This window comes from Pygocentrus nattereri, chromosome 26 (genome assembly GCF_015220715.1).
Source record: "Pygocentrus nattereri isolate fPygNat1 chromosome 26, fPygNat1.pri, whole genome shotgun sequence".
In the NCBI taxonomy this organism is placed as follows: Eukaryota; Metazoa; Chordata; class Actinopteri; order Characiformes; family Serrasalmidae; genus Pygocentrus; species Pygocentrus nattereri.
Window position 1 is genome coordinate 26,360,081 of NC_051236.1, and position 26,092 is coordinate 26,386,172.

The window sequence follows — 26,092 nt, forward strand, 5'->3', positions numbered from 1 at the left end:
GTGGCTGGAGTGTGTCAGAGGTTCCTGCAAGATGAAGGCATTGAAGCTATGGACTGGCCCGCCCGTTCCCCAGACCTGAATCCGATTGAGCACATCTGGGACATCATGTCCACTTTAATTTTGTGTGTGAGTCCAAATCCAGGCCTCCATTGGTTAGTAAATTTGATTTCCATTGATTTTTGTGATTTTGTCAGCACATTCAACTTTGTACAGAACAAAGTATTCAATGAGTATTTCACTCATTCAGATCTAGGATGTTATTTGAGTGTTCCCTTTATTTTTTTGAGCAGTGTATAATTGACACGCACAGTATTGAATATTATAGTGTCTAAAACACAAATAATGAGAAACTTTTCTTTTGCTTTCATCTTTTGGCACTTTAATGGGGGCAGGTCTGGGGGTGTCCACCCGTACTCTCTGTTGGTGAACTGATTTGGAGTGAATGTTATTCTGGACTCGTAGCTACTCAGCATGAACCGCCCCAGCACGGTGGGACACATGCTGAGCTCTGCCCCGGGTGCGCTGTACTGCCATATTCTTAATAAATTATAAATACACGTTTGGGCTGTTTTGACCTGTTTAAAACTATATAATGTATTTTGAGCGTAGAGGAACAAACATAGTCGGTTATGAATGAACAAAGTTCCACCTTTAAGCTTGCAGATGGTAGCGCTAGCTAGCCTAACCATCTTCTGTATGGCTAACTAGGGTCGCCACACTGGTAACAGAATTAACCTGCTTAAATATCTTAAGTCAGTTCACTGTGTTACTGTCAAGGTCTTTGGAGCAGCACCTTCTGTAAACTGGTAAAGTGACTGACCCTGAGGGATTCTGTTGGTCAAAACAAGAAAAGACTGACAGAACCGTCTTCATCACCCTCAGAAGGGGATGACCAAGCATGCCAGCTGACCAGCTCATGATGGCCTGGTTAATCAGTTGGTAAAACCAGAGCAGTAGGTCTCCGGATGCGGTGCTGATAAACAGCTTTAAAGCTGCAAAGCTGCCCTAGTTCACCCTTTAGCAGACACTGCTAGGCCAGTTGTATGTGTGAACAGTGGTACAGCTTCATTCAGTACATTTAGCTCATATACTTCAACTTCCAGAATACACGCTTCCCATAGCTCGACGAAGGACCCTGACCATGTATTACAGTAATAAATAGGACAAACATTGCTCAAAACGTTGGACAGGTCAGTGCAATCCTCTCTGGCTGCACTACACTCAGTACGACCGCGGTGACGTGTTCAGAAGACCGGTCACTCCAGATCAGCTGACCAGTAGAAAGTGCAGGTGAAGGCCCTTTTCTAAGACCCTGAAAATTTGCCAAAAGGCAGAAACTAAAGTGATTGCAGCAGCAAAAAATGTATCAGTACACATAAAAGAATTAAAAGCAAAACCTGGCAAAATGATTAATAAATCATTATTAAAAACAGGAATAAATATCAGAAGGAGAGAAAGTGAGTAGGCATCTTTTTTGAAAGGTTTGATTTAACTCTATTGGTATGTGCAACCAATTTGGGGATTTTTTTGATCCTTCAAAGTTTGCTTGTGAATGTTATTTCATTCTAAACTTTCTGGCATAAAGTGAGCTCCATTTAAAACTTTCATCAGACTTGTTGATGCGCGCCTCGCCTTTAGCGCCATCTAGCGGCTGGATGTTGGTGGTGCAGTGAGCTGGGCGCTGCTGGAGGCTCGCCGGACCACAGCTGCTTTTCGCGCGGAGAAGGGGGGCATTCCAGTTTGGTAAGTGCTTTCACTCGCGCGTTTCCTTACAGGCTACTGAAATGTTTTCAAAGCGTTATGGCGGTGTGGTGACGATGCGGCGTTGTCTTATACAGGTCAGCGCTGTGAGATGTGGTGTTTCAGTCATGGCACGGAGTCTGAGTCCATGGCTTTGGCTGAGGAAACCCATCTACATCCAGGTAGGACTGAAGCCGCTCGGGTTCGCCTCCCAGCACTCGGTAACGGTCCGTAATCACCGCGTTAGACAGACGAGCCGCGGAGCGGGAGGTGCTGGGAGGGAGAGCAGCCGCGTCTCCTGTAAAGATTCCAGTTTTCCCTTGACCTGTTCGTGGCTTTTGATCAGAAATTCCCCAACCGCTGCTCTGATTTCTACACCACGCCAACCGTTCGATTCATAACGTGTTAAACTTTTCAGTCGTCCGGGTAAATCAGCCCATCGGTTGCGCGTGTCTGAACTGTCCGGGTGATGGGCAGGTGGTCTCCAGCCCGGCGACTTTGAACTTTCCTGATTTTCGCTCCTCCTGCGCCGTTTTAACGGGGCAGCGGCGCCGCGTCTCCTGATGAGCTGCTGTGTTGATGGTCGGTGTAATCGTGTCAGCCTGACGCTGATTCCGCTGTATTTCACTCCTGAAACTGTGGTTGCTTAGCTACGCTGCTTAGTTGCTTAGCTACACCGCGCCAGTGTTGCTGTGGCAACAGGGCTGCTGTAAAACACCTTTTTGGAGCTGTTTGTAAACACTGGTCGTTACTGTGGAGCCAAAGGTCAGCAGCGGTGGACCGACTCGCCAACAAATCAATTCGTTTCAACCGGTTCTTTCCTATGAGCCCACAGAACCGATTCACAACTCCAACTTTTCCCGTTAAAGGCCACGTCCACCCAATTCCCAAAAAGTCCACACAGTTATAGGGTTAAGATGTAAACAAAGTAATTCATAGTGGTTCGATGTGAGACGCTTCGTTCCGGAGAAACATACAGAGTGCGAATCATTTACAGTGGTGGTGATGGGAACCAGACGTCTGCACGTCTGAAGGCTCCCTTGCAGACAGTAAATACATGAGATGGTTGGATGTTTGCTGAAACATTGAAAACATTGTACGGCAAATTAGCCCCCAAAGAAAACGTATTTTTCCAGAGCTCTATTTTCAACGTAACATAAAAAGTAACACGTATATGTTCACATGTTTTTTTTCAATAGTCAATCAACAGCTATGTTTGTGCTGTAGACATATGACCACCACTGTACAGACATCAGTCTGTAAGCTTCTCAGCAATGAATGATTTCGCATCAAATCAAGCGCAATGACTCTGTTTATTCAAAAACTTAGAAAAAATGGGGTATTTCCCCTTTAAGTCTCAGCACCAGTCCTGGGGATGGGGTTATTTTGCCTCTTTATCTCTATGACTGTACTTTAATTATGCAGAATGTTTTGTTTGTTTTTAATATTCTGACTTCCCCTCTGCCCCACCGCACCTGTTGCAACTCATGAAGGGCTTAAAGGGGAATTTAACAGATTTTTCATAATGTATGAGTAATTAAATTGCTAAGATGTCATTCAGAGTGGTTTAATGTGAAATGCTCTGTTCTAAAGAAACTCACCAAGTCAGAATTGTTCACACCGGTGGTGATAAGAACCAGACATCCAATGCATTTAATGTCTCTAAACTTCCTTACAGTAAGTTATTACATTAAATGGTCATGAATACGTGCCTGATAGGTTTAAGATGAATTCATGACTACGAGGTACATACAGGACATTGTAAAGCAAAATAGTCCCAAGAGAACTTGTTTTTCAGATTTAACACTACTTTTCCATTATGAGCATTACATATGAAATGCTGATAGGGCATTTGGGTTCACTGATGATTTTGGATATAATATATTTATTGTAAATAAAATGTTTTTTTTTTTTTTTTGTATTCATTGCAACCCCTGGTTCCCATCACCATCACTGAAAAGAGATCTGAGTCTGTACGCTTCTCTAGAATGTGGCATTTCACAACCAGCCACTCCGAAAGACTTTTGTGTACATTTTAATTAACGTTTGGAATTTCCCTTTAACCTGTGGTCCCCAAGGTCAGTTCTGGGGACTACATGCTCTGCACGGTTTTGTTTGAGCTATAATAAACCTGACCTGTCACACAAGGGGCTTTTTAATTAATGGAATCAGGCGTGCAAGATGAGGGAAAGGGGAAAATGTGCTTAGTACAGAGTCCCCAGGACTGACTCTTAAGAACCCACATTATAATAAGCTGAAGAGGTAAATCAGGTGTGTTGGGGCAGACAGTGTTGAGGTTTTGCAGGGCAGAGGGTCTCCAGAGCCCCATTATAGATTTTAAACAAAATCACCTTTCACTACTTGATCTCATAAAATCACAAAAACACAGTAGCATTTTGGACCTATCACTGTGTGCTATTGTATAAAGTCTCAAATATCCTGCTATAAACTATAAATGATACACCTAATTAATAATCTGTGGTGATTCAGGGGTAAAACCAGTACAGCAGGACTAGCGTTACTGTTCCACCTTAAATGACGCAGCAGTTGCATTCAGACAACTGAACGGGCACTACCATGTAACTGCTGCCCTATTTGATGCTGGCTGAGTTCATTACTGTTTCCTGTATTACTGGTGTGGTAATTTTCATACATGAATCATGTGAAGATGCGCAGCAGTGGCAGGAACTGCAAAAAGCCAAGATGGCAGTGAGAAGAAAATGAGGAAGCTACTTAAGGAGGATGAGGACAGAAGGAGGTCCTCATACTTAAGCTACTTAAGGAGGTGTGCAGTGAGAATTGCTGACAGGCTTAACTTAGCTAGCATTAGTTTGTAGCATAGCATGTCACATTTAAGGTAAAAGCTTTGACCAGTTTTCATTTTTTCACTAGCTAAGCCACTCTGGTTACATCAGTGGCGTATAAATAATCAATAATATGAAATAAGAAATGAAGATGTGCCAATTTTATTTAAAAAAGCTGTTTTGTACGATGGGTGCTAAATAATATGCAGTAATGTGCAATGCTGTGTGTGTGAGAGAGAGAGAAGAGTTTTATCAGAAGTAGACATCAGACTCACTCCCTGGAGACGATGCTAAAATGTTTAATTACCCTGGACATCCGACTCACTTGCTGAATATACTGTCAGTGTATATGGAGGGAATGAGACTACTATTCACTGTGCCATGCTATGGTGTAGATCAAAAAGAAATCGTTCAGTTCCTTGAAACATACAGTTAGAAAGAATTGGTTTGGTAAACTGAGTCAAAATTCCTGTAACCAGAAGCCGGTGTGTGCAGCTGTTAGGTGTATTAACAGCCCAGGCCATCAGGCATCTGGTGTCTTCCATGAAACACAGAAAAAGACAACAATATTTATTTGACAAATTCTGATATATGCCATAAGGTCAAAAGTATGTGGACACCTGACCATCATAAATGTATGAGCTTGCTGGAAATCCCTTTGTAAAACCATGTGTATCAAAGGGCACCTATTACGTAAATGTTTAGTGTTCATTCCTACTCAGATTTACACAAAGCATCAATGTTTCAAAAGTATATTATTTTTAAACTGTGCATCTGTTGAACCTCTGTCTGAACTGCTCTGCCATCGTTTCTGCTGTGTCAGTTTGAGCCAGAGTTCAATCCTGAAAGTTAGGTCTGCATCTTTTCGGTGTGGCTACAAAACTGAACAAGCTCTTCTCGGCACCCAGTAGTTGCTGTGGGTTGTGTGTATGCCAAGCTTTCCAGTATGTGGGCAACATGGATTGTGTTACAGGATTGCATCATTTTGTAACAGGAAAAGGGAACAAAAGAGAAGGGAAAACCAGAAAAGTGTAATAGGCCCCCTTTAATATGCAGGACAGTAGAACTCTGTTCTCTCCACTGTTCTGGGAAGGCTTTCCACAAGATTTTGGTGTGCGTGTGTGTGTGTGGGAATTTGAGTGTATAGTCAAATGAGCATTTGTAAGGTGAGGCACAGATGTTGGACAAGATGGCCTTTCTCCAGAGGTGGACAAAGTACACAAACCATGTACCTGAGTTAAAGTATAGATACCAAGGTAAAATATTACTCCAGTAAAAGTAGAAGTCCTTACTCTAGGCCTCCACTTGAGTAAAAGTACTAAAAGAGTAATTCTGGCTCTGATCTGGTCCTGTTATCATTTTTATAACCAGACTGGCTTCATGAACTCATTTCAGGTGAAAGTCCTCCAGCGTCTCTCTTGGTAAACCAGTCTTTTAATAGAACGTCATTAATTAGTGACGCTGACGTCTATTAAAATGATCAGAAGCACAAAACACTGAAGGTAAACAGTTTCCATCAGGGAGAACCGAGTGGCTCTGAAATCACTTTTTACACACAAGCAAAGTTTCAGTTTAAGATTACTTTGTAAATTAGTTACAAGTTGAATAAAAACTGGCTTTAAACTCAGGATCACAAAAGTTTCCTTTACTGTGTTGATCTGTAGGCCTCTGTTCATAAACATAAACCAGCCCAAACTAATTTATTATAAAATGAAATGGTGTTTGTATGAATTCAGAAAAAAAGAAACACGCCAGTCACGACTGCATATGTGGACATATTTCTATATTGTGCTCTATTTACACAAAGTGAGGTTAGTTCATCATTTAGGTGACAGATGTGCTCCCAAAATTTTTACGCTGCTGTGCTGACATTAAACCGTGTGCTGCACTGGGTCGGCATGACCAACAGGTCAAAACCAGCTCAGAACAAAGTGACCGCTGTGCCCTGATTGGTGCTCTGGCTTTGCGCTTCATTTCATTTTTTTGTTTGCTTTTACACACGCAAAAACCAAAAGGAGCGACAGATTTCTCAAAATGAGTAAAAAGTCAGATATCTGACTTTGAAATGTAGTGGAGTGAAAGTAAAAAGTCGCCCAAAATAGAAAAACTTAATTACAGAAACATGAAAAAAGTACTTAAGTACAGTAATGAATTACATTAACTTAGTTACTGTTTCCAAACACTAAAGTGGATGTAGCTCTAATTTGTTGTTAGTCTGGAACAGCACAGTAAATACTCCTTATGGATCTGCGCATCAGTCAGGATCTTATATGAAGACATGGTGCAGAAATGAATAGAAACACCTTGCTCAGTGAGAACTTCTTGTCATTTTCTAGCAGTGACCCTGGTTGACAACTTTCATACAACATTACGGCAACACTGTCCTTTACAGGTTGTGAGGTCAACGACTAACCTTGGATTAGATTAGCCAGCTACTAGCTTGGGCTCCTACTGCTTGTGAGCAAGGATCCCAGCAAGTTCTTGAATGTAGTGCTACAGTGTGAACTCTGATCCTTCAGTGGCTAACATGCCTGCAAATTGTTGTTTGAACCTCTGTCTCTGGGGCAGGCAATGAATAAAAAATGAACACAAATCTATATTTTTTAAAAATCACAACACTGGAATTTTTTTTTTGAGAAGTTGGGCTTTTCATTGATCTTATTCAGTCACTAAAAACAAAGAAAAAGAAACAGATACCATTGAACAGAATCCTGAGCTTGGAGTACTCATGGAGTGGTAAAGTTGGCCTAATGTTATTGAGAAGGCCTGTGATGATGGGTAAATGGCAAAGTGCAATGCAAGTTCACTTGTATCGTTAAAGTAATTGTGTAATTGGCAATAGTAACTCAGCCTTCTCTGCAGTTTTCCTGCATGGCGTCCAAATGTCTGTGTAATGTACTACACTGCTTCATACTATTTTAACTTTGACATAACGGAGGCTGACTAATTGTGCTTCAATCAAAACGGGCCCATTTGTCTGTGTTGTTTGAGGACTAATTTCTGGGCAGAGCTTGTAGGTCAAACTGATGCTCTGCACAGTTACCTTATATAATAGCTATGTAGAAGCAGCACTTCATTGTTTCACGCATCGTCTTGTTCAGGAAATGTTAAGTAAGGGTTATTTGACTAATAGACCTGTGATCCCAGGTAGCTGTATGAGACATAAAAGAAAAGCTGATGTTTCATGTGGAGAGACGTGTGAAGTTTTTTTTCTCTGTGCTTTTGTCAGTCGTTTATGAACTTACACAAGTATTTGTCAGTCATTATTTGCCCTGCCAATTAATGGAAAGGGACCATCATATGACCATGGCTGATCAGGTATTATGTAGGTGGTGGAACACCCTTAGTAGTGACATAGCATGTGCAGAGCAGGAACAGGTGTTGCTAGGGGCTTTCAACAGCATGCACACTGGCCTCTTTATTAGAAACACCTACACTGTAGCTTCAGATTGCTGGCGTACAGTTAGAGACTGCAGCTCTTCTGTTGAAGTACAGTATTTATCATCCTGTAGTCCTGTGTCAGTAGTCAGTTTCTGTCCTTTTGCTTGGACATTTTTGTTGCTGCAATTTTCTCACCTCAGCGGTGGAACTGTGGAGTGTAAAATCCTTAGCAGTGGTTCTGTGCCTGAAAGGACAGAAGAGTTAAAGAGGCAGTAGGGTACACGAGAGCGAGAGCAGAAATTTAATACTGATAGATTTCTTATGCTTAATTTTGGGAAGGGGGGGGTGATCTGTTAAATATAACCCCACCAAGCACTGTATTAGGAACACCTACTCATTCATGCAATTATCTAATCGTGAGGCAGCAGTGCAGTGCATAAAATTATGCAGATACAGGCCAGCAGCAGCATTTTGGTGAGCAGAAAAGCATCTCAGAATGCATAACACATCAAATCTTGAGGCAAACAGGCTGCAACAGCAGACGATCATCTCCGGTTCCACTTCTATCAGCCAGGAAGAGAAAGCTGAGGCTGCAGTGGGCACAGGCTCACTAGAGTGCTAAAGACTTAGCCTGGCCTGAATCTCAATTTGTGCTAAGACACACCGATAGTAGGGTCAGAATTTGGCTCCAACAGCATTAATCCATGGACCCAACCTGCCAGGCTGGTGGAGGTGGTGTAACAGTGTGGGGAATATTTTCTTGGCACACTTCGGGCCTGTTAATACCAATCAATCACTGCTTAAACACCATAGCCTATTTGAGAATTGTTGCTGGCCATGTGCATTCCTTCATAGCCTCAATTCACCCATCTTCTCAAGGCTACTTCCAGCACAATAACGCATGTCACAAAGCAGAACTGGTTTCAAGAACAAGACAAATCTGAATCTAATAGAAAACCTTTGGGATGTGGTAGATGCGGGAGATTCACAGCATGAAAGTGCACCTGAAAGATGCAGCAATTGTATGATGTAATCATGTTAACATGGACCATAATCTCAAAAGGATGTTTCCAACATCTTGTGGAATCCATGCCACGAATAATTGAGGCCATTTTCAGAGCAAAGGGAGGCCCTACCCAGTATTAGTGTAGTGTTCCTAATAAAGTGCTTGGGAGTGTGTCTCGGCTTTCTTTCTTTCCTTAAAAAACAAACAGCCTGTACGCAATGAGCATTTTTACTGGATTTTGAATGAATGAAAGGGTGCTCTCTTACTCTTCGTGTCCTGACAGTTGACAAGCTTGCTGTTTTGAGATAGAATGTGATAATGTGTATTGTGCTTGTTATTTGTAAACACTGCTGAAACTAATGACAATCAATATCAACAGGCTATAGACAGTATATAGCACAGTACAGGGTGTGAGTGGTAAAGTCTGAGTGAAGGAAAGCAGAAGCAGTCTCAGAGGGAGGGGATGTGGTGCTACAGAGCGTTACTGGGCCACTTTGCTCTTAATGAGAGCAGGACACAAGTGGGAAAAAGTCTCCACTGCCTTCCTGTCTGCTTCAATGACATGTGGCCGTTGAAGTTTAAGACATATTTTTACAATTAGTCTTAATAGGAACTTTTCTTCACTGCTAGTGGGAAGGGAAGTATTTTCTGCATGTAAGCTGAAATTGTACTGAAATTTCCTGCCGTTGGAGGTGGTGAATATAAAAATACTTGAACTTCAGAACTGCTCAAGTCATGTCTTGAATAAATGCAGATGTTTCACCATGGTACATGATTATTCAGGAGAAGGCTTATCACAGTGCTCTAAAACCCCTCACACTGAAGCGGGGAGCATTGATGTCTGAGCGAGAGAGCTGCCTGCGCTGTCCAAACAAGGACGTTTCCATGTGTGTGAGCTTGTTTATCTGCTAGAAGAGTGTAATCCGGCCCTCTGACTGCAGCTTAGTCAGGCTTCTTCAGCTTTCACTGTCTTCACACCCAGAGTTAGGCTTAGACTACTAATAGAACTACCATACAGGAACCTGCTGCGTGTGTGCATGTGTTTCTGCGTGTGTTTGGTCTTTATTCATTATAAAGCGCTTTTTTTAAAATACAAAACTACCTGTTTGTTTGAACCAATTATTTTTGGTTACTGGTTTTAGGTTTAGGTTTAGAATTAAAATTAAAATGAAAAGAATTTAGAATATTACACACGTAGGTACTTACATACAGTACTGTGCAAAAAATGGCCAATAATACAAGCTGTTATACAAGCTATTATCCACTTGCATATGTAAAAGGGGGCGGCACGGTGGCGTGGTGGGTAGCGCTGTTGCCTCACAGCGAGGAGGGCCTGGGTTCGATTCCCCGGCCGGGTGACCGGGGTCCTCTCTGTGTGGAATTTGCATGTTCTCCCCGTGTCTGTGTGGGTTTCCTCCGGGTTCTCTGGTTTCCTCCCACAGTCCAAAGTGTGGAGTCGTGCAGTCCAATTGGACATGCTAAATTGCCCCTGGGTGTGAGTGACTGTGTCTGTCTGTCTGCCCTGCGATGGACTGGCGACCTGTCCAGGGTGTATCCTGCCTTCCGCCCGATGACCGCTGGGATAGGCTCCAGCACCCCCCCGCGACCCTCTACGGAGAAGCGGCTTAGAAAATGGATGGATGGATAAGTAAAAGGAAAGGCAAATGTAAGTAACTGGAACAGGACTTTCCAATCCTGGAGTTCAAAAATTGATTAAAGGACACAGAGAATTAGGGGCTTCTAATGACCGTGCAAGACCTGGTAGACTGTCAAAACTTCCACAATCTGATAAACAGCACTTAACGCTTTTGTCTTCGAGAGAAAGTTCCAAATTAAGCTCCGGTCTTGCTTCAGATCTGAGAAAATCCACAGATGTCCATCCTTCCACTGTGAGAAGACAACCCTATGAGTCTGAAAAGAGTGCAGCTGTCACTAAGCCCTTACTGAGAAAATATAGTAGCTAATAACAGCTATAATAGCTGCTGGTGTTCTGAGAACAATGGACTGACCATCCCAGAGTCCTGACCTCAACATCACTGAATAGGTTTGGGATTTCTTGGATCGTGAGAAGCAGAAAATTCAACCAACTTCTAAGAAGAAAAAATCCCTGGGCACAGTAAATACTGAAATATGTGACACTATATTTAGTTGTTGAAGCTTATGTTTATTTATTTTTTTTGGTAAATAAATAACTACATAAAGGCTGTTTTAACTGTTAATTAATAAAATGATGGGGGATCTGACTTTTGCACAGTACTATACATACATGCATGTACACTGTATGGCCAGCGGTATATGTACACCTGACCATCACACCTATTGGAGCTTGTTGGGCATCCCATTCCTAAACCGAGTGCATTAATATGAAGTTACCCCCCTTTGTGGCTTTAACAGCCTCCACTCGTCTGGGAAAGCTTACTGGATCATAACTAATGCTCAACTAATTGATGTTCCACTTCAGCCCAGAGGTGTTCAGGGCTCAGTGCAGGCCAATGGAGTTTTTAAACACCTCATCAGTGTCACTGCTGGACTGAGAATCGTCCACCAACCAAAAATATCCAGACGTCCTGTGTGCAGTGTCCTATGACCATTGAAGGACTAGAGAATGATTATCTCATACTGTACACCAGAGATGAGCTACAGTCTCTGGCTTTACATCTACAGGGTGGACCAACAACACAGGTGCATCTAGTAGAGCGGACAGAGAGTGGACACTCTAGCAGCACCACTCGTGATCCACTCGTACCGGTACAACACACACTAACACACCCACCCAAAGTATCAGAAACAGATGGACTACAATCTGTAATTGTAGAACTACAAAGTGCAGCTATACAGTAAGTAGAGCTGATAAAATGGACAATGAGCATAGAAACAAGGATCATAATGTTATGGCTGATCAGTGTAGCTACTTACTTCTATACAGTATAATGCATGTGGGATATACCCTGTATGTCTGAAATCAAGAGTATTTATAGGGAATTTGCCCTATTTTGCTGCAGTAACAGCTTCTACTCTTCTAGGAAGGCTTTACTAGATGCTGGAACATTGCTGTGAGGATTTTATTGCATTCAACTATAAGAGCATTAGTGAGATTAGGTGCTGATGTTGGATGAATAATGCTGGATCACAAATGCCACTTCAATTCATCACAAATATAATGGCTGAATTCCGCTGCTCCAGAGCCCAATGCTGAAGAGCTTTACACCTCTCTAGCTGACGCCTGGCATTGGACATGGTGACCTTAGGCTTAAGTGCATCTACACCAGCGCTTCCATTTCTGTTGGCAATGCTTTACTATAGAGACTCTAAGTGTTTGCACATTTGAAAGACTGAGTCAAGCCTGTGCTTAAGGTGGGTGCACCTTAAAGTAGCTGGAGTTAGTAAGTAGAGGGGATGTCTGGATGCTTTTGGAGATAAAACGTATGTATGATGTATGACCTCACATTTTGACACTATAAAAGAGCAGCGCATCTATGTGTGTATATGGTATTTTGTAGTTTGAGTGAGAGAGCAAGAGTGAGAGTTATGCATGTGGTGTTTTGTGCACCGGACAGCAAGCAGAAGAGATGCTCCAGTCATGCAGAAATTAGTCCAAAGCACCGTGTGCTTCCTTTCACTCACCATTGGCATTATGAGTAATGATGAGTGTCCCTCTGTGAACTTGTCCTGTTGTTTCATTTCACTGCACTGGCTGTGTGACGGTGATTTGTTTACCGTGCAGTGGTGAATGTTTCATTCTCATCTGCATTCCAAATTCGTTTTAAAGCTTAGGCTACAGTTCATTTTCATAATTCAAATCAAACTGTTCTCAGTTATGTGATTTTCTAGATTCTCGGAGGTTGGCTTACCTGCGGACAATGGATCATATGTGAGATGCAGCAGACAAAGCCATGCCACAGTGCTGAGTAATATTGATACAATTCAGTATTTGAGATATGCTACAACTATAGCACAGTATCCCATATTTACACTTCTGTCAATAATACTTTTGTTTGCATTTTTTGACTGTTGATTTTAAAAGATCTTTTCGATTTTGTAAAAATATAGTTGACAGATTTAAATTTAGTGTGAGTTTTCATTTTACAACCAAAATACAAAGAGTTTTAGCCACACCCCTGTATTCTACAGCATAAAGTAAGAAAGCATCCCGGCACCTCATGGCCACAGGGTGAGCAGTTAGATCTCATAGTTTTAAAATAAATGTGTCCCAAAATCAGTGTGTAACGTTAAGCATTGTCACTGCCAAAACATACATTTTCTGCAGTTAAGTAAACTTTTTTGTGTTTAAAATGAAAAATATTATGATTTTTTTAAAGTGAAATTAAATAAAAACAGGCTGAAAGTGTCACTGCCAAAACATCTGGCAAAGTTTCTGTAGTATTATTATTGTCTCTGCAGTGATGAAATGTTCGGTGAGTTGCTTTAATAAAACAAACATAATCAAGGTATAGGGTCATTCAAAGTAAAATGATTTTAGTCTGAAGTCCAAGTCAGTTATAAGTCTGAAATGTGTTTTCCATAGAATGAAACATATATTTTAAACTATTCTATCAAAATACCCAACAAAAAATGTGTATTCCAGCTAACTGATGGTTCCTGGAAAACCATGAGTAAAAAGCCCAAAATAGAATAATAAAAAAACTAAAAACTAAACTCCTGGCAACAGGGATGCTGCTGTGTTAGTGTACATTGAATCATGGACATAATGCGTGTTGCCTGTATTACTAAAACAAATGGCTAAAACTGAAAATCAATTTGACTGTGTTAATATCATAAAATAACTTTTATAGACAATACACCACTCAGCCCCTCCAAGCTACAGCAGTGACACAGAGATAAACAGCCTCACCCAGTCTGAGCTTTTACTGGAGTAACAGGACACTTAAGTTTAGCGTATCTATAACAATTACAATAACTGTCCAAATCCAAATGTAACCCAGTGGTGTAATTTATTTCACATTTCAATTACACTTGATTCACAGTTCGGTGACTCATCTAGGCAACTTTGAAACTGAGAGGAGATCGAAAGCACTGACAGTGCTAGACTGAGTGCTACTGCTAATTTCACTTTTAAGTTGCCTAATTGAATGATGTTTTGTATTGAGCAGCTTTACCTCGGATGAAGTATGATGCAGTAGCTTATTGTTTAGACTAGCGAGCAGCCCACGTAGCCACTTTTATCGAACGCTGTTTGTGTCATTTATTCCGCAGCACTTGGCAACAGCTGATGGCACCATCCATCATTGTTAAGCTGTCTTAACAGTGCTGTCAAAAACATTGATATACTGGCTGACAGAGTACCTCATTATTTTATTGTCAACCACAAATTCCTATAAATAACTCATTATTCCATAACTGTGGCTTGCTTATGATTTCGCCCGAGGGGAAATATTTTTTTGATGCTTGTTTTTGGAGATAAATTTTATAGCACATATGCACCACTATGCCCAAAAGTTTGTAGATATCTGCTTATCCAACTTTCTTTTGAAAATCAAGGATATTTGTCCTCATTTGCTGCAGTATGAGCCTCCACACTTCTGAGAAGGCTTTATAGACGGTAGAACATTACTGTGAGGATTTTATAGCATTCAGTCACAAGAGCAATAGTGATGGGAAGTACTGATGTTGGATGATTAGTAGAGTAGATCAAAAACTCTGCTCCAACTCATCCCAAAGGTATTGGATGTAACTCCATCACTCTAGAGAACACAGTTCAGCTGCTCCACAGAGTAATGCTGGGGGCCTCTTATACCACTCTAGCTGATGCACTGGGCATGATGACCTTAGGCTCATGTGTGGCTGCTCCAGTGTTTCCTATTCTATTGGTCAGTGATTTTCTATGAACATACAAGCTGTATGCCTGTAATTGAATGCCTGTGTCATACTAAAATAGGTGAATTCACTAATGTTTTGGAGCATCTCTGTTATTCTATTATCACAAAATGTTCACAGGATGTAAGGGTGGCTGCTGTGCTCAAAAGAAGTAAGAAATCACAAGAAATTGAGACATTTTTTCTTTGGAGCGAAATAAAAAGTCCATATGACATGAGCAAGTGTCCCATTTAAATTCAAAACAGTACCTTTTTTGGAAACTTTTATATATAAATCAGTCAAAAACATGCACACAACAGTTAGTCAGCAGCAGCAGCAAACAACTGATTCTTCTTTGTTATGCGTCTCCCAACCAGTGTTACAGCACCACCAAATTCAGGGTGCTGCTTCAACGTAAAAACACGAAAGGCACCCTCTAGAGCCAGTGATTGGTTTGTCTGTTCTGGGCTATAGAAACATGGCAGCACAACACAGCAGCCTCTGTTGGAAGACGGCCTGCTCGATATGTAGATATGAAAGACTCATTCTAAGCTAACAAAAACACAACAATTCATAGTGAGAGGTGATTATACACTAATGAAAGCATGGTTTTGTGTACTGCACTCCATTTCTGCTAATAGATCCCTATAAATCTTTCACACTGCACCTTTAAACCTTTGAGCAATGTGCTTTGGCTTTTCAACCAAGTTGGAGGGAACTAATATACATGGCAACTGCTCTCCTGGTGGCTGCTGAGACTTGGCTGAAGGAAGATTTCTGAGGGAGGACCTTTAACACAGAACCTGCTCTGTTAAACAGTGTAGGCGGAAGTTCAGTAACGCTACTATTTACAACCAGCTGTGACGGCACAGCAGCTGTGAGAAAGGTCTTTTGGGAGCTACAAAGCATGAAAAGGTGGGACACAAGATAACTAATCAGTCAGTCTGGCCACTTTAGGCTTGTACTTTCAAAAAAAGACAAATTGCTAATCACAATTATTTATTTGGCAATTAATCATCAGATCAAATTTCATGCTCATGGCAGGCCTACTGACAACATGCCCTGGAATCGAGTTAGCTGGCGTGGGTTTACAATGGATCCATTGTAGTGTTTAACAGAAAGGTGGCTGCAGGTAAATTAAGATGCTGTCTTGATTTTATTTCACAGTCTTCTGCTTGTCTTTGTTGTTTAACTCTGAGAGGAGATCAATTGTTCTGTGACAATCATGTTCACTCTTCTCTTGGCTTTCTCTTCACATTTTTTGACTAGAGACATAGAATACTGTAAGCACTCAGCCATGTAGGAAGGAGCGAGGACGCTCAGAACAAAACCCCCCAAGGAAACTGACAGACGTGTTTTCAATTCCCAAGGACGGATCAGACTACATTCAGCTACTATAGTCCGCGTAACGTCAGCACATGTCCTTTAACTTACTTTATTTTAAGCGTAAGCTTTTGGCCACATTGTTAGTGCTTCTCACAGCAGTAGTATACAGTAGGGTGAGTCCTTGGGACTAGGCTTATTGAAGCAGGCCCATCAAGTCATGACAGAGAAAACCTTGAAGTAAAGTCAAAGCCTGTCCCCAGTCGGGTGACGCACAGTGACTCAAATGCATGCAGGGCGCTTTTGGCTCATGGCAATGTATAATGTTGAATAATCCTATGATATTGCAGTGAGGCCTTTTTAGAGGAAGGGTCACAAACACATCAGCATTTTAGTCACTGTGGTGACATAAAAACCTTTAGGCAGTATAAGAAACAAACATAGATTACTTTTTCCCTGAAGAAAATGCTGGCCTAAATAGCAGCATTTGAATTTGATTTTGCCATCTCCATCCTGCATCATTATTAAGTGTCTCATGTTCCACAAAATGCTTCACAATTCTGTAGTAGGTTTCAGTACTTTTTCATAAGTAATTCAGGCATTATACAGTCCTTAAGTTTATGTATGAAGTAGTTGATTCTGTCAAAAGCTAATGTGAGATTCTTGGTTAAATTTGGCACTGTACAATCATTTTTTCCATGAGTCTATAGTCTCAGTGTTTAATTTAGCAACCGGATATATATGTAGCTTATTTACTCTGCAAATAAAATGATATCTTAACAAGTTAATCATCTTGCATGTAGTCTACATATCTACTATTTCTCACTTTGAGATTGTTGTGATTAGTTTACTATAATGGCAGATAATCTGGCTTGTTTCAAGCATATTTTTGAAATCAAGCAAAATTATCTGCTAATGTAGTGAAAATTTAAGTACCGAAAAACATCTAGACATCAGTTTAATAATGTTATAAGAAGCTTACAACAGTTTAAGATTTAAGAAAATCTCACTTGAACGGCACCGTTTTTCTTGCCGTGAATGTGCATTTAGTATCTCAAATGGGCAATAACAGATCTGTGTGTCATGTTACTCTGCCAACATTATGACAGAACAAGAGTCCCTTGAAGTGCCAAAGACATGATGTGAATGAGTCAGAATAAGTGTATTTTAGGCTCGCAGATGTCAGAAAAGATCTCTTTTCTCGGTGTTACCTTGACAGTGTGTTTCAGCATCATTCGCTGAGCAGAAAGTAGTTTATCTTGTGTAGAAAGTGACTGGATTATGATTCAAGCCACAGTGGCTAAAAGTTCCTATTATGTTTGAATCACAAGACAGTTTGTTCATGAGAAAAAGTACCTAAAGAACTGTACGTAGTGCTTTCCACAGGATAATGTCCAAAACACAGCATGCTTGGCTGCACTGGTGCACAGGCAGTCAACATTTTGTGAGTACAAATTTCTGAGTTTAATGCCACTTTTTGACAGCATCATCCGTTTCCGTTACACCAGTCAAATGGTCCATTCCTGTTAAAGCTGTGGTGATATCTTGCCAGCGGTCAGAGGTCAAGCCATCAAGACTCTGGTCCTAACTGTCTGTGTTAGAGCTCTGATTTAATTTTGTCAGAAAAGTGAAAGAAATTGGCCCAAAATGCAGTGTTTGGTTTTGGTTTTTGGACTTGCATCATTTTAGTTTTGTATTCCAGTACTTCAGAACTTTTTTCATGCAGAGTAAGTTCATCAGCATTCAACTCTTAATTCTACGTATAGCTGTGCAGATTTTTGTGGTGGTTAATGCTGTTAAATTGTGTACTGGAGACCTGTGCTATCTCTAGTGACTGCTCTGTTACTCGTTCATGGGCACTTTCTAAATGGAAGCCTTATTTTAACACTGCTTTGGGGTACTGGCTTTGCTAAATGCCCAGCCTTCTTTTTTTGTTCCCTTAGGAATTGAGAACCAGGTCTATTTACTACGAGCGCCAGGCGGGCCTTCTGAGCTTTCAGCGCTGCTACTAAGAACTGTGTCACAAACTAAATGAGGTTAAGCAGAAAGGACATATATAAATATTGTAAGGAGCCTGCTATAGAAAGGCATCATGCAGGGAATAGCACAGACTTCAGAGCTAAATTCCGAGACAGGTTCTAGGATTAAAAAGATCTTGAATAGCTGTGGAGTCAGAATAAAGAAACCTTTGCTGGCTATTGTAGCTTTACCAGTGTCTGTTTGTATTGTCTTAGTTTGCATCAGCGCTGTATGCTAATTAGGTACAAAATGTTCCATATTTTGATATCTTAAATTAATTTTCCTGAAATAAATTTAGTACAGTGCAGGATTGGTGTGAAACTGAGGCTTTTTACTTGCTGTGAAAGAGCTTTTTAGGTGCTTTATTTTAATTTATCAGTGTTTTCTCACCCATGATTGAACTGTGAGTGCAATTGGACTGAAGTTGTTGATAAAGCAGATAAAGTTATTGCAAGCATGGTTCTACAAAGTGACCAGAAACTTTACAGACAGGTTTTTACCGGGGGTTCAGAAGAGTGTGCCAGAGCTTTGGATCACATGGTTTTGAAAGCGCGATCTGAGGGAAGAAAGGTGAGACTCTGTGCATTTGTGTTTTGGGAGTATGTGATACCAGCAGTGTTCAGGATTTAAGTGGTTACAGATTCATTATTTTAATCTAGTATTAACTTGCAGTCTCTAGTTTTTCACCACTGTTGGATCAAAACCTTATAACTTCTAGATTTATAGATTTTTGTTAAATTTCTGTTGACTTGTTCATCATGAGGTTTTTACCTAATGGACAGCTGGCGATGGCTAATTGTTTGGGAATAAAAAAAATAAATAAATGGAGATACAAATTTTCCTGACAGTGATGTTTTTACAAGCCTGGCTTGTAAGTCAATAGCCTCCTGTTAAGGGCTAAGTTGTAATAGTTCTTGAAATACCACCATGTAATAGTGTAATTATTAAGGAATTACCTCCCCTCAATTATAACCTTATAGCAAAGTATATGACCATGCACGCTGTTGTAATTGTCATTGACCCTGTTTCTCAGTTCAGACACTATTATACCTAATTATATTCTTATATTATTGCTTACGTACTTCACCAGCTGTTTTTTGTAGTTTAGTATCATCTCAAATCCAACATTAATGTTACATGCTAAAGGAAAATGACAGATTACTGTGTTACCTCATGTCTTTGAATCGTACCAGGTTTGTGTTTACAGTTGATGTTAACGAGCTACAGTTACATTATACACTTACATTGTGAAATGCTTACTTACATATTGCAAATGAAAAAGTCAATTCACATGGCAAAGGTAGCAGGAATGTGAAAGAGGAATTCACTTCTGCGAATTTGTGAGCCTTGGAAGTGTGAGGAAATAAAAACAAGAGGACGGGCCATGCTGTCTTCAGATAGAAACTCTGGAGCAGATGGAGTGCTACCAGCCTAACATTGGCTTTTCAATGAGCTATGTTTCCTCTAAAACCATAATACATGAGGACCACTCAAAATTGGCTCAACATTTCAAGAATATAGCCAGAAGAAAGTGCAGACTCGCTACTCATTACTTCTTTGTTGCTCTCTAAAACACCAAGAAATCTGTACCGACTAGAAAGTGAAAGGGAAAGCCCAAAAGTCCAATCACAGCAAATTATTTAAAAAGCCTGTCACTATCAGTGCCCCTGAATAAGCCAATGATACTTGATTAAAATTATAAACAGCTCATGCTGTTTGAGAACCAATAAACTAGCCAGTAGAAACAGAAACAAAAACAGCTGCAGAATTGAGTCTGGTCTGTTTAGGTGAGATTGGGATCTCTCTTCTACAGTACCAGGACCTTTGTCCGCCCTATTAGCATGATTAGATCCTTCTACAGATTGTTCGCAGAGTATACAGCTTTCTGCATTTAAGCTGCATATACAGTCGCAGTCGGCTGATGCAGGTTACACACACACTTGCAAATTATATACAAAGATGGGCACAGATAATCTATATAGAGGAAATTTATGTTTAAATGTATTGCATGCAAGTAATATTGCTCTCTTAGAGACAGATGAGCATTGTGAATAGTGGAAGTGTGATTACGATTAAGAATTATGCTGTAATTCTTAATATTTCTTCGTTACAGGAAAAAATAATCACATTCCTGTAATGTATTATGTTGTACAGTTTTATCCCCAACACCGACCATGATCCACACTCCAGTTTTTGGTAATTGTAGTTCATCGTCACAATGTTAAGTACTATATCCAGTTTCATTTCGTAAAAGTGCGCTAAAAGTGTCAAGTACACTACAGAAGGACTTGATTTGAGATGCTATGAGGTACTATGAGGACAAATCTATAGTGATTAAATTACAGAACTTCTGGTAAAACTAATCTGGCTTGCAAAGTGTTTGTGTGGATCTGTATAGGAGCGTTCATGGTATATGAAGGTTCTTAGTTCTTCAGCTTAGGGCTGTTGCAGTGTTGAATCACTGCGTGGATGGATGTGTCCCATGGGCCAGTCGGGGGGCTGGGGAGGATGAGGGGGTCGGGTGATTGCTGGTTGTCCGAGCTGAGATTAATCAGATTACCCAGCGGCCCTCGCTGCCTGTGACATCTCCTTCCATCAGACAGCTCATCTCTTGGCAGGAGAAAGAGACAGAGGCATGCTGGGAGGAGAGGAGATGTTGGTGCAAGGCTCATTCACTCACAACAGAAAAGCTTGATCTCTAAAGAAAACATCTGCACCTGACTCAACCCCTGAGATTTGTATATAATCATTTGTTTATGTTTTCTAGCTTCTCCCAATTAAGTCATCTCCAATTTCTGATCCCTGAAGTCTCTTTGCGAGACTGACACCGCCCAAGGAAGGCGAAGGCAGTACACACTTTCTCTGATGAATGTACGATCTTCCAACACATCTTTTTGCCACCAGCCGCGCAGCACTTGGAGCAGAACATAAATAGTTGCCATGCGACTGTTTGAACACCAGACTTAGTCAGTATGTTATATTGCGGATGAGGGAGGGTGACCCCTACTGTACATTTTCCTCCCCCATCAGATTAAGGACTGTGGTCTCCTTAGGCCTCTGCTTGCAAAGTAGTAGACCACTGCTTTTCTTTTTGGTCTGATTGCAAGTAATAGCAAATGTAACATCCCAACATCAGTACTGATACCGATCGTCTAGTGCACATAAAAAGGGGTAAGCCTCCTGGAAACCTAGTACACATCAAAAAACAGAAAAATCAAATTTACACAAATTTCCGCTTACCCCAAAATGTAGTTAATCAGCCAAGACATATTTGATGTTCAAATTCTGTTTCTTTATTTCAGCACTGGAGCTACGATACTAATGCTGCTACCAAACACTTGAAGTCATCAGTCACCCAAATCTTACATCCCCAAAACGTCTCTCATTGGAGGTCATTTTCCTAATTCAAACTCAAACACAATCCATTTCTGGATTCTCTGAGGTTGGCTTGACAGTGGTTCATAGACATGAAACAAACTTAATAAAATTCAGTTTTGACATATTTACCAAATCTACATGGTATTACAATATCAGACAGTGTTGAAGTTTGCATTAAAGAAGAGGTTCAGTCAAACATCTAACTGAAAACATAGTTTTCCACTTGTCCCAGATAGTTGACCGGGTTTCCAGGTTTTGCTTCTTTAATTTTAAGCCGACACTATGAGTTTAACGTTTCTAACAAACACTAGAAGTCAATAGTCTTTTTCCAAACTTTTTTAATTTTCTTTATGAAATGCATTCAGGTCTACATTAAGCTCATGCAGACTTGTCAGTAAGGTTTAAGACAGAACGATTTGCTGTCTTGTATGAAAATGAAACAGAACTTCATTGAGTATCTGAATGTTGCAGTCAACCACTTTAGATAACAAGTGAACACAGAGTCTGACTCCCCTTCATGTTCATGCACATGAAGCAGACATATGAATGCTGGATTACACTCACAATTTCTGTTTTTATAAATAGTAAAAAATAAAAAAAATGAAATTTTTAATAAGAAATAACAGAATTCACAAACATAATGTGTAGCGTCCATATTGCTTTGTGAAGTATGTGGTGCACTCAGGACTTAAGATTCAGAATTTGTTCTTAAAGTGGCCGCCCATTACTTTTAGCTGCACGGTGAAGATTTATTCCTTTTTATAGTTCACAATAAGTTATACTGTACTCTAAACAACAACAAGTATGTGTGACCTTAAGGAAGACCTGGATTGGGTTTAAGTTTTGTGGATGTGTTTACAGAAAAGATTTGGGTGACTATTGACTTCTTGTTTATTAGCCGTGTAGCTCCAGCACCAAACTCAACAAGCAAAACATGCCTTGGCTGATTGCTGAGTGCTTCTGGGTAAATAGAAAACTGTGTAAATTAGATTTTTTTTGCCAAACCATTCCTTTAAATAAACTACCAAATCAGTAACAGACCAGATCAGTAACTTCAAATCAGACTATTTAGTGAAGTGAAATAACTCCGCATGATCTGATCCATCATATTTTTTGACAGCTCATGAATATGAGGAATGGAGACAGCAGAAAGGTCGTCCCTATAATTTTTGCTACTTTTTGAAGCTTCAAATAGAAATTTAATCTCATGAGAATATACATATTCAGACTAAGAATCTCTATGATCAATTTAGTCTGAGCATGGAACTTACATGGTCAGGGTCAGACATATGAGTTCTTCAGTATCAGACTGCCCACCACTAGCAAATGGCACTATTCAGATTCTGTTTGAAGCACAGGGTCCTGCCATGCTGGTGTTTGTACCCACTGTACCCCACTGGGCAACGGATGGTTGTTGTTCCTCTATAGTTCCTCTATTTCGCCAGCATGTAACAAGAGCTGTCCGTTCTCTTTTACTCTGCTTTGTCTCTATCTCTCATTTTCACACAGGCATACAGACATCAGCACACTCTCCTAACCCTCCCCCAAGTCTCCTTCACACACACTCAGAGAACAGCCCTACTTCATCCCTTCTCCCCCACTCTTTTGCTTATTTTTCACTTCGTCTTTCCTGCTCCCTCTCTGTCTCTGGCTATCATTCATCGCTCTGGTGGGGAGGGGGCCATTAGGGAGAAGGCTCTGAGGAATCATTTTATGATAATGAATTATGTATGGCTGATGAGAAGGCAGCGAAAAACAAGCGTGAATGCAGAACTTCTGCCTATTTGATCTGCCTCTTTTTCTTTTCGTGTCTCTCCCAGTTGCAGAGGAGTTTGATAATTAAGAGCATCAGTCGTGCTAGGTTTTATATTGTCCTCAGTGTTCGGCTCGGATGCAATTGCACCTGAAATCCCAGGCCGGTCTTTCCAGGCGTATTCACTCCAAGCTGTGTCCACAGGGGATAGATTACACTTGCCGTTCCTGAGAGTCTATTGAGCTGTTAGTCCCTTCATAGTGCTGGCAACCCAAACAGGCTATTTTAACCTCACTCCAAATCAGGGAGGTTCATAGCTCGAAAGGACTCGCACAAGTCGCTTCAGGGATTTCTTCCTCCCCAGCGCCATATGGCTTGGTAACCAACAACACTCGTGCTAGCAGAGTACCCAAAGCATAGATATGCTCTGTGCAAGCATGAAAGGAATAATATTTTTCAACCTAATCTTTATCTGCCACATCTGCATTGTACCATCCATCATATCATGGACAATAATTGTGACGTTATTGACTCAATACCCTCGTACAATGGAAACTGGGGGAAGTCGCTGAATTTTGCATATAAATGTTTGAAATACTTGATTATGTAACACATTCTAAACTAATCTAAAATTTCACTGGACCAACGCAATAAAAAAAAGCAGTTCTGGTTACTTTTGCTTTCTGCAAGGTTCAGTTCTGCTATCAGTGCATGGTCTGGCAGAAATTTGTGAAATGTCCACCCATTATCATAGATATCATAGATCATTAGTATTATCATAGATTTTTCCCTCTGGAAAACTAGTCCCATCTCTAAAAGAATCAATTACGCAAATGTATAGAGATTTATGCAGATTAAGTAAAATGCAAACAAAAACAGTGATTTGTAAATATTCTTTGACCCGTATTTAAATGAAAGGAGAACAAGGCAAAATATTTAATGTTTCACATGATTAGCTGAATAGTTTTTTTTGTACAAATGCTTATTCTGAAATGATGAATTGATGCAAGACATTCCAGAAAAGGTGGGACAGTTTAGGGACAGTTTAATCAAAGGATCATCCAGATTGTTACCAGTGTAAAGTTCAAAAGCCATAGTGTGTCATACATGATATGGGAATGTATTAGTGCCCATGGCATGAATAACTTGCACATCTGTGAATGCACCATTAACACTGAAATATGTGTACACATTTTGGAGCAGCACGTACTGCCTTCTAAACTATGTCTTTTTCAGGGACATCTATATGTAACATGACAGTGCCAAACTACATTCTGCATGTGTTACAACAGCATGACTGCATGGGTGCTGTGTGGTTGCACAGCTTGTATAAGTCCTGTATAATCTTGGAATTCAAAAAAATGGTAAACATGCTCCTTTCCCAACTCCCTGTATTTACAAGAACATTTTTATTTAATACAGGTAAAATAGAATGTATTAAGTATAGCTTTCTGATTTTATTAGCAATAGTAAACAGTCCCACAATGGAAATGAGGTTTGTATATGTTTTATTTAAATGTTTACTAATGGAATTCAGCAATTAATCAATGGCTCCTGTTATAAATGTGTTTCCAACGTTTTTTTTCTATTCTTTATTTAGTACAGGGTAATGCTTCTTAATGATTGTCCAATGTAATCGACTGCAGAATATAGATGTAGCAGAGAGATTAAGGTAAGGTTATGAATTAATTTCAAATGTAGATTGTTTGTTATTCTGCTTTCTATGTGCATTACAAAGGCAAATTATTTCTTGACCTTTCATGTAGACATAATTCAACTGAAACCTTGAACATTAGTACAACTCCTCAATCTGACCAGCACAGCCATGATGAGATTATGTATGCGGCTGGTAGAAAATAGTAAACATGAGCAGTAAATCCTAAAGGACTCCCTAAACTGCTGGTGGAATATAGTAAATATGATAAGTACCACTGAATGCAGTTTGTTATTTGCTCATGAAAGTTCTCTCACACTGCACCCGCTCTCCTTTTCCTCTACATCTTTAACACAGCTTCGTTTAACATGATGGATAAAAGCCTTGGAGACGCACCGAGGTCTTGCTGTATCTGCTCACAGTCACAGCCTCACCTCCTCGCTGTCTCTGCTACTAATGAAAAGCAGAAACATCCAACCTCAGATCAATAACCCCTCATTACACACTTCTGGTTAGCCCTCCCTTCAGTGGTGAACACGCTCTCCTGAAGATAAACCGTCCACATTAGCCAGGTTGAAATGAACGTCTCAACACATCAACTCTAAAGGTCATCTAGTCTATGCATTTGCTTTGTCTTGTAATGTTACACCTATAGTGGCTCAGAGATGGATGCTGTTTTCATCACCTACTCAGGAATCGATATGAGACGGAGGGTATTTGCACCAAGAGTCCAAACAACATGTCCTTTGAGTTTAACATCACACACACCAGCACCACTTACAGCTTTAAGCAGACTGTACAAGATTTCAGGTCTGCAAACGAGTAATCTAGCGATTTAGAGGGATATCTGCAGGTATTGACAAATCAGTTCTGCTTTGAGTTAGTCATTCCATAAATATCTCAGGATTGTGCATTAGAGTAAAAAACAGGAATAATGTGGAAATCTTCACTTTCTAAGTAGCCAAAGTACCACTGCCATGATAATGTTAATTTGCATATTATTGCATGCCATTAAATCGCAGTATTTAATGCAGAAATGTTCACTTTCTAAGTCGCTGGAGTACCATCACCTCTTTAATGATAATTTCTGCTAGCCTTTGTGAATTTCAGTGTTTTGTTAGTGCCAAGATAGCAGTGGTGGTCACTTCCTACACAGGAGTTTATTACTACTTAGGCCAGCTGTGTTTAAACAGGGACATTTGAAGAATTTGAAGTTTGTG

At 40.3% G+C, this 26,092-nt stretch overlaps 1 protein-coding gene across 1 annotated transcript in view; it reads left to right on the top strand.

Annotated features, from left to right (window-relative positions):
• Positions 1-1,642: 1,642 nt before the first annotated feature.
• The window catches only part of dipk1ab (divergent protein kinase domain 1Ab), a 48,464-nt gene continuing 24,014 nt past the window's right edge, over positions 1,643-26,092 (top strand). The window contains exons 1-2 of the mRNA XM_017698065.2: positions 1,643-1,743; positions 1,839-1,922. Of these exons, the coding sequence (XP_017553554.1) occupies positions 1,869-1,922 (54 nt within the window). The 5' untranslated portion in view covers positions 1,643-1,743; positions 1,839-1,868. The remainder of the gene's footprint in view (positions 1,744-1,838; positions 1,923-26,092) is intronic.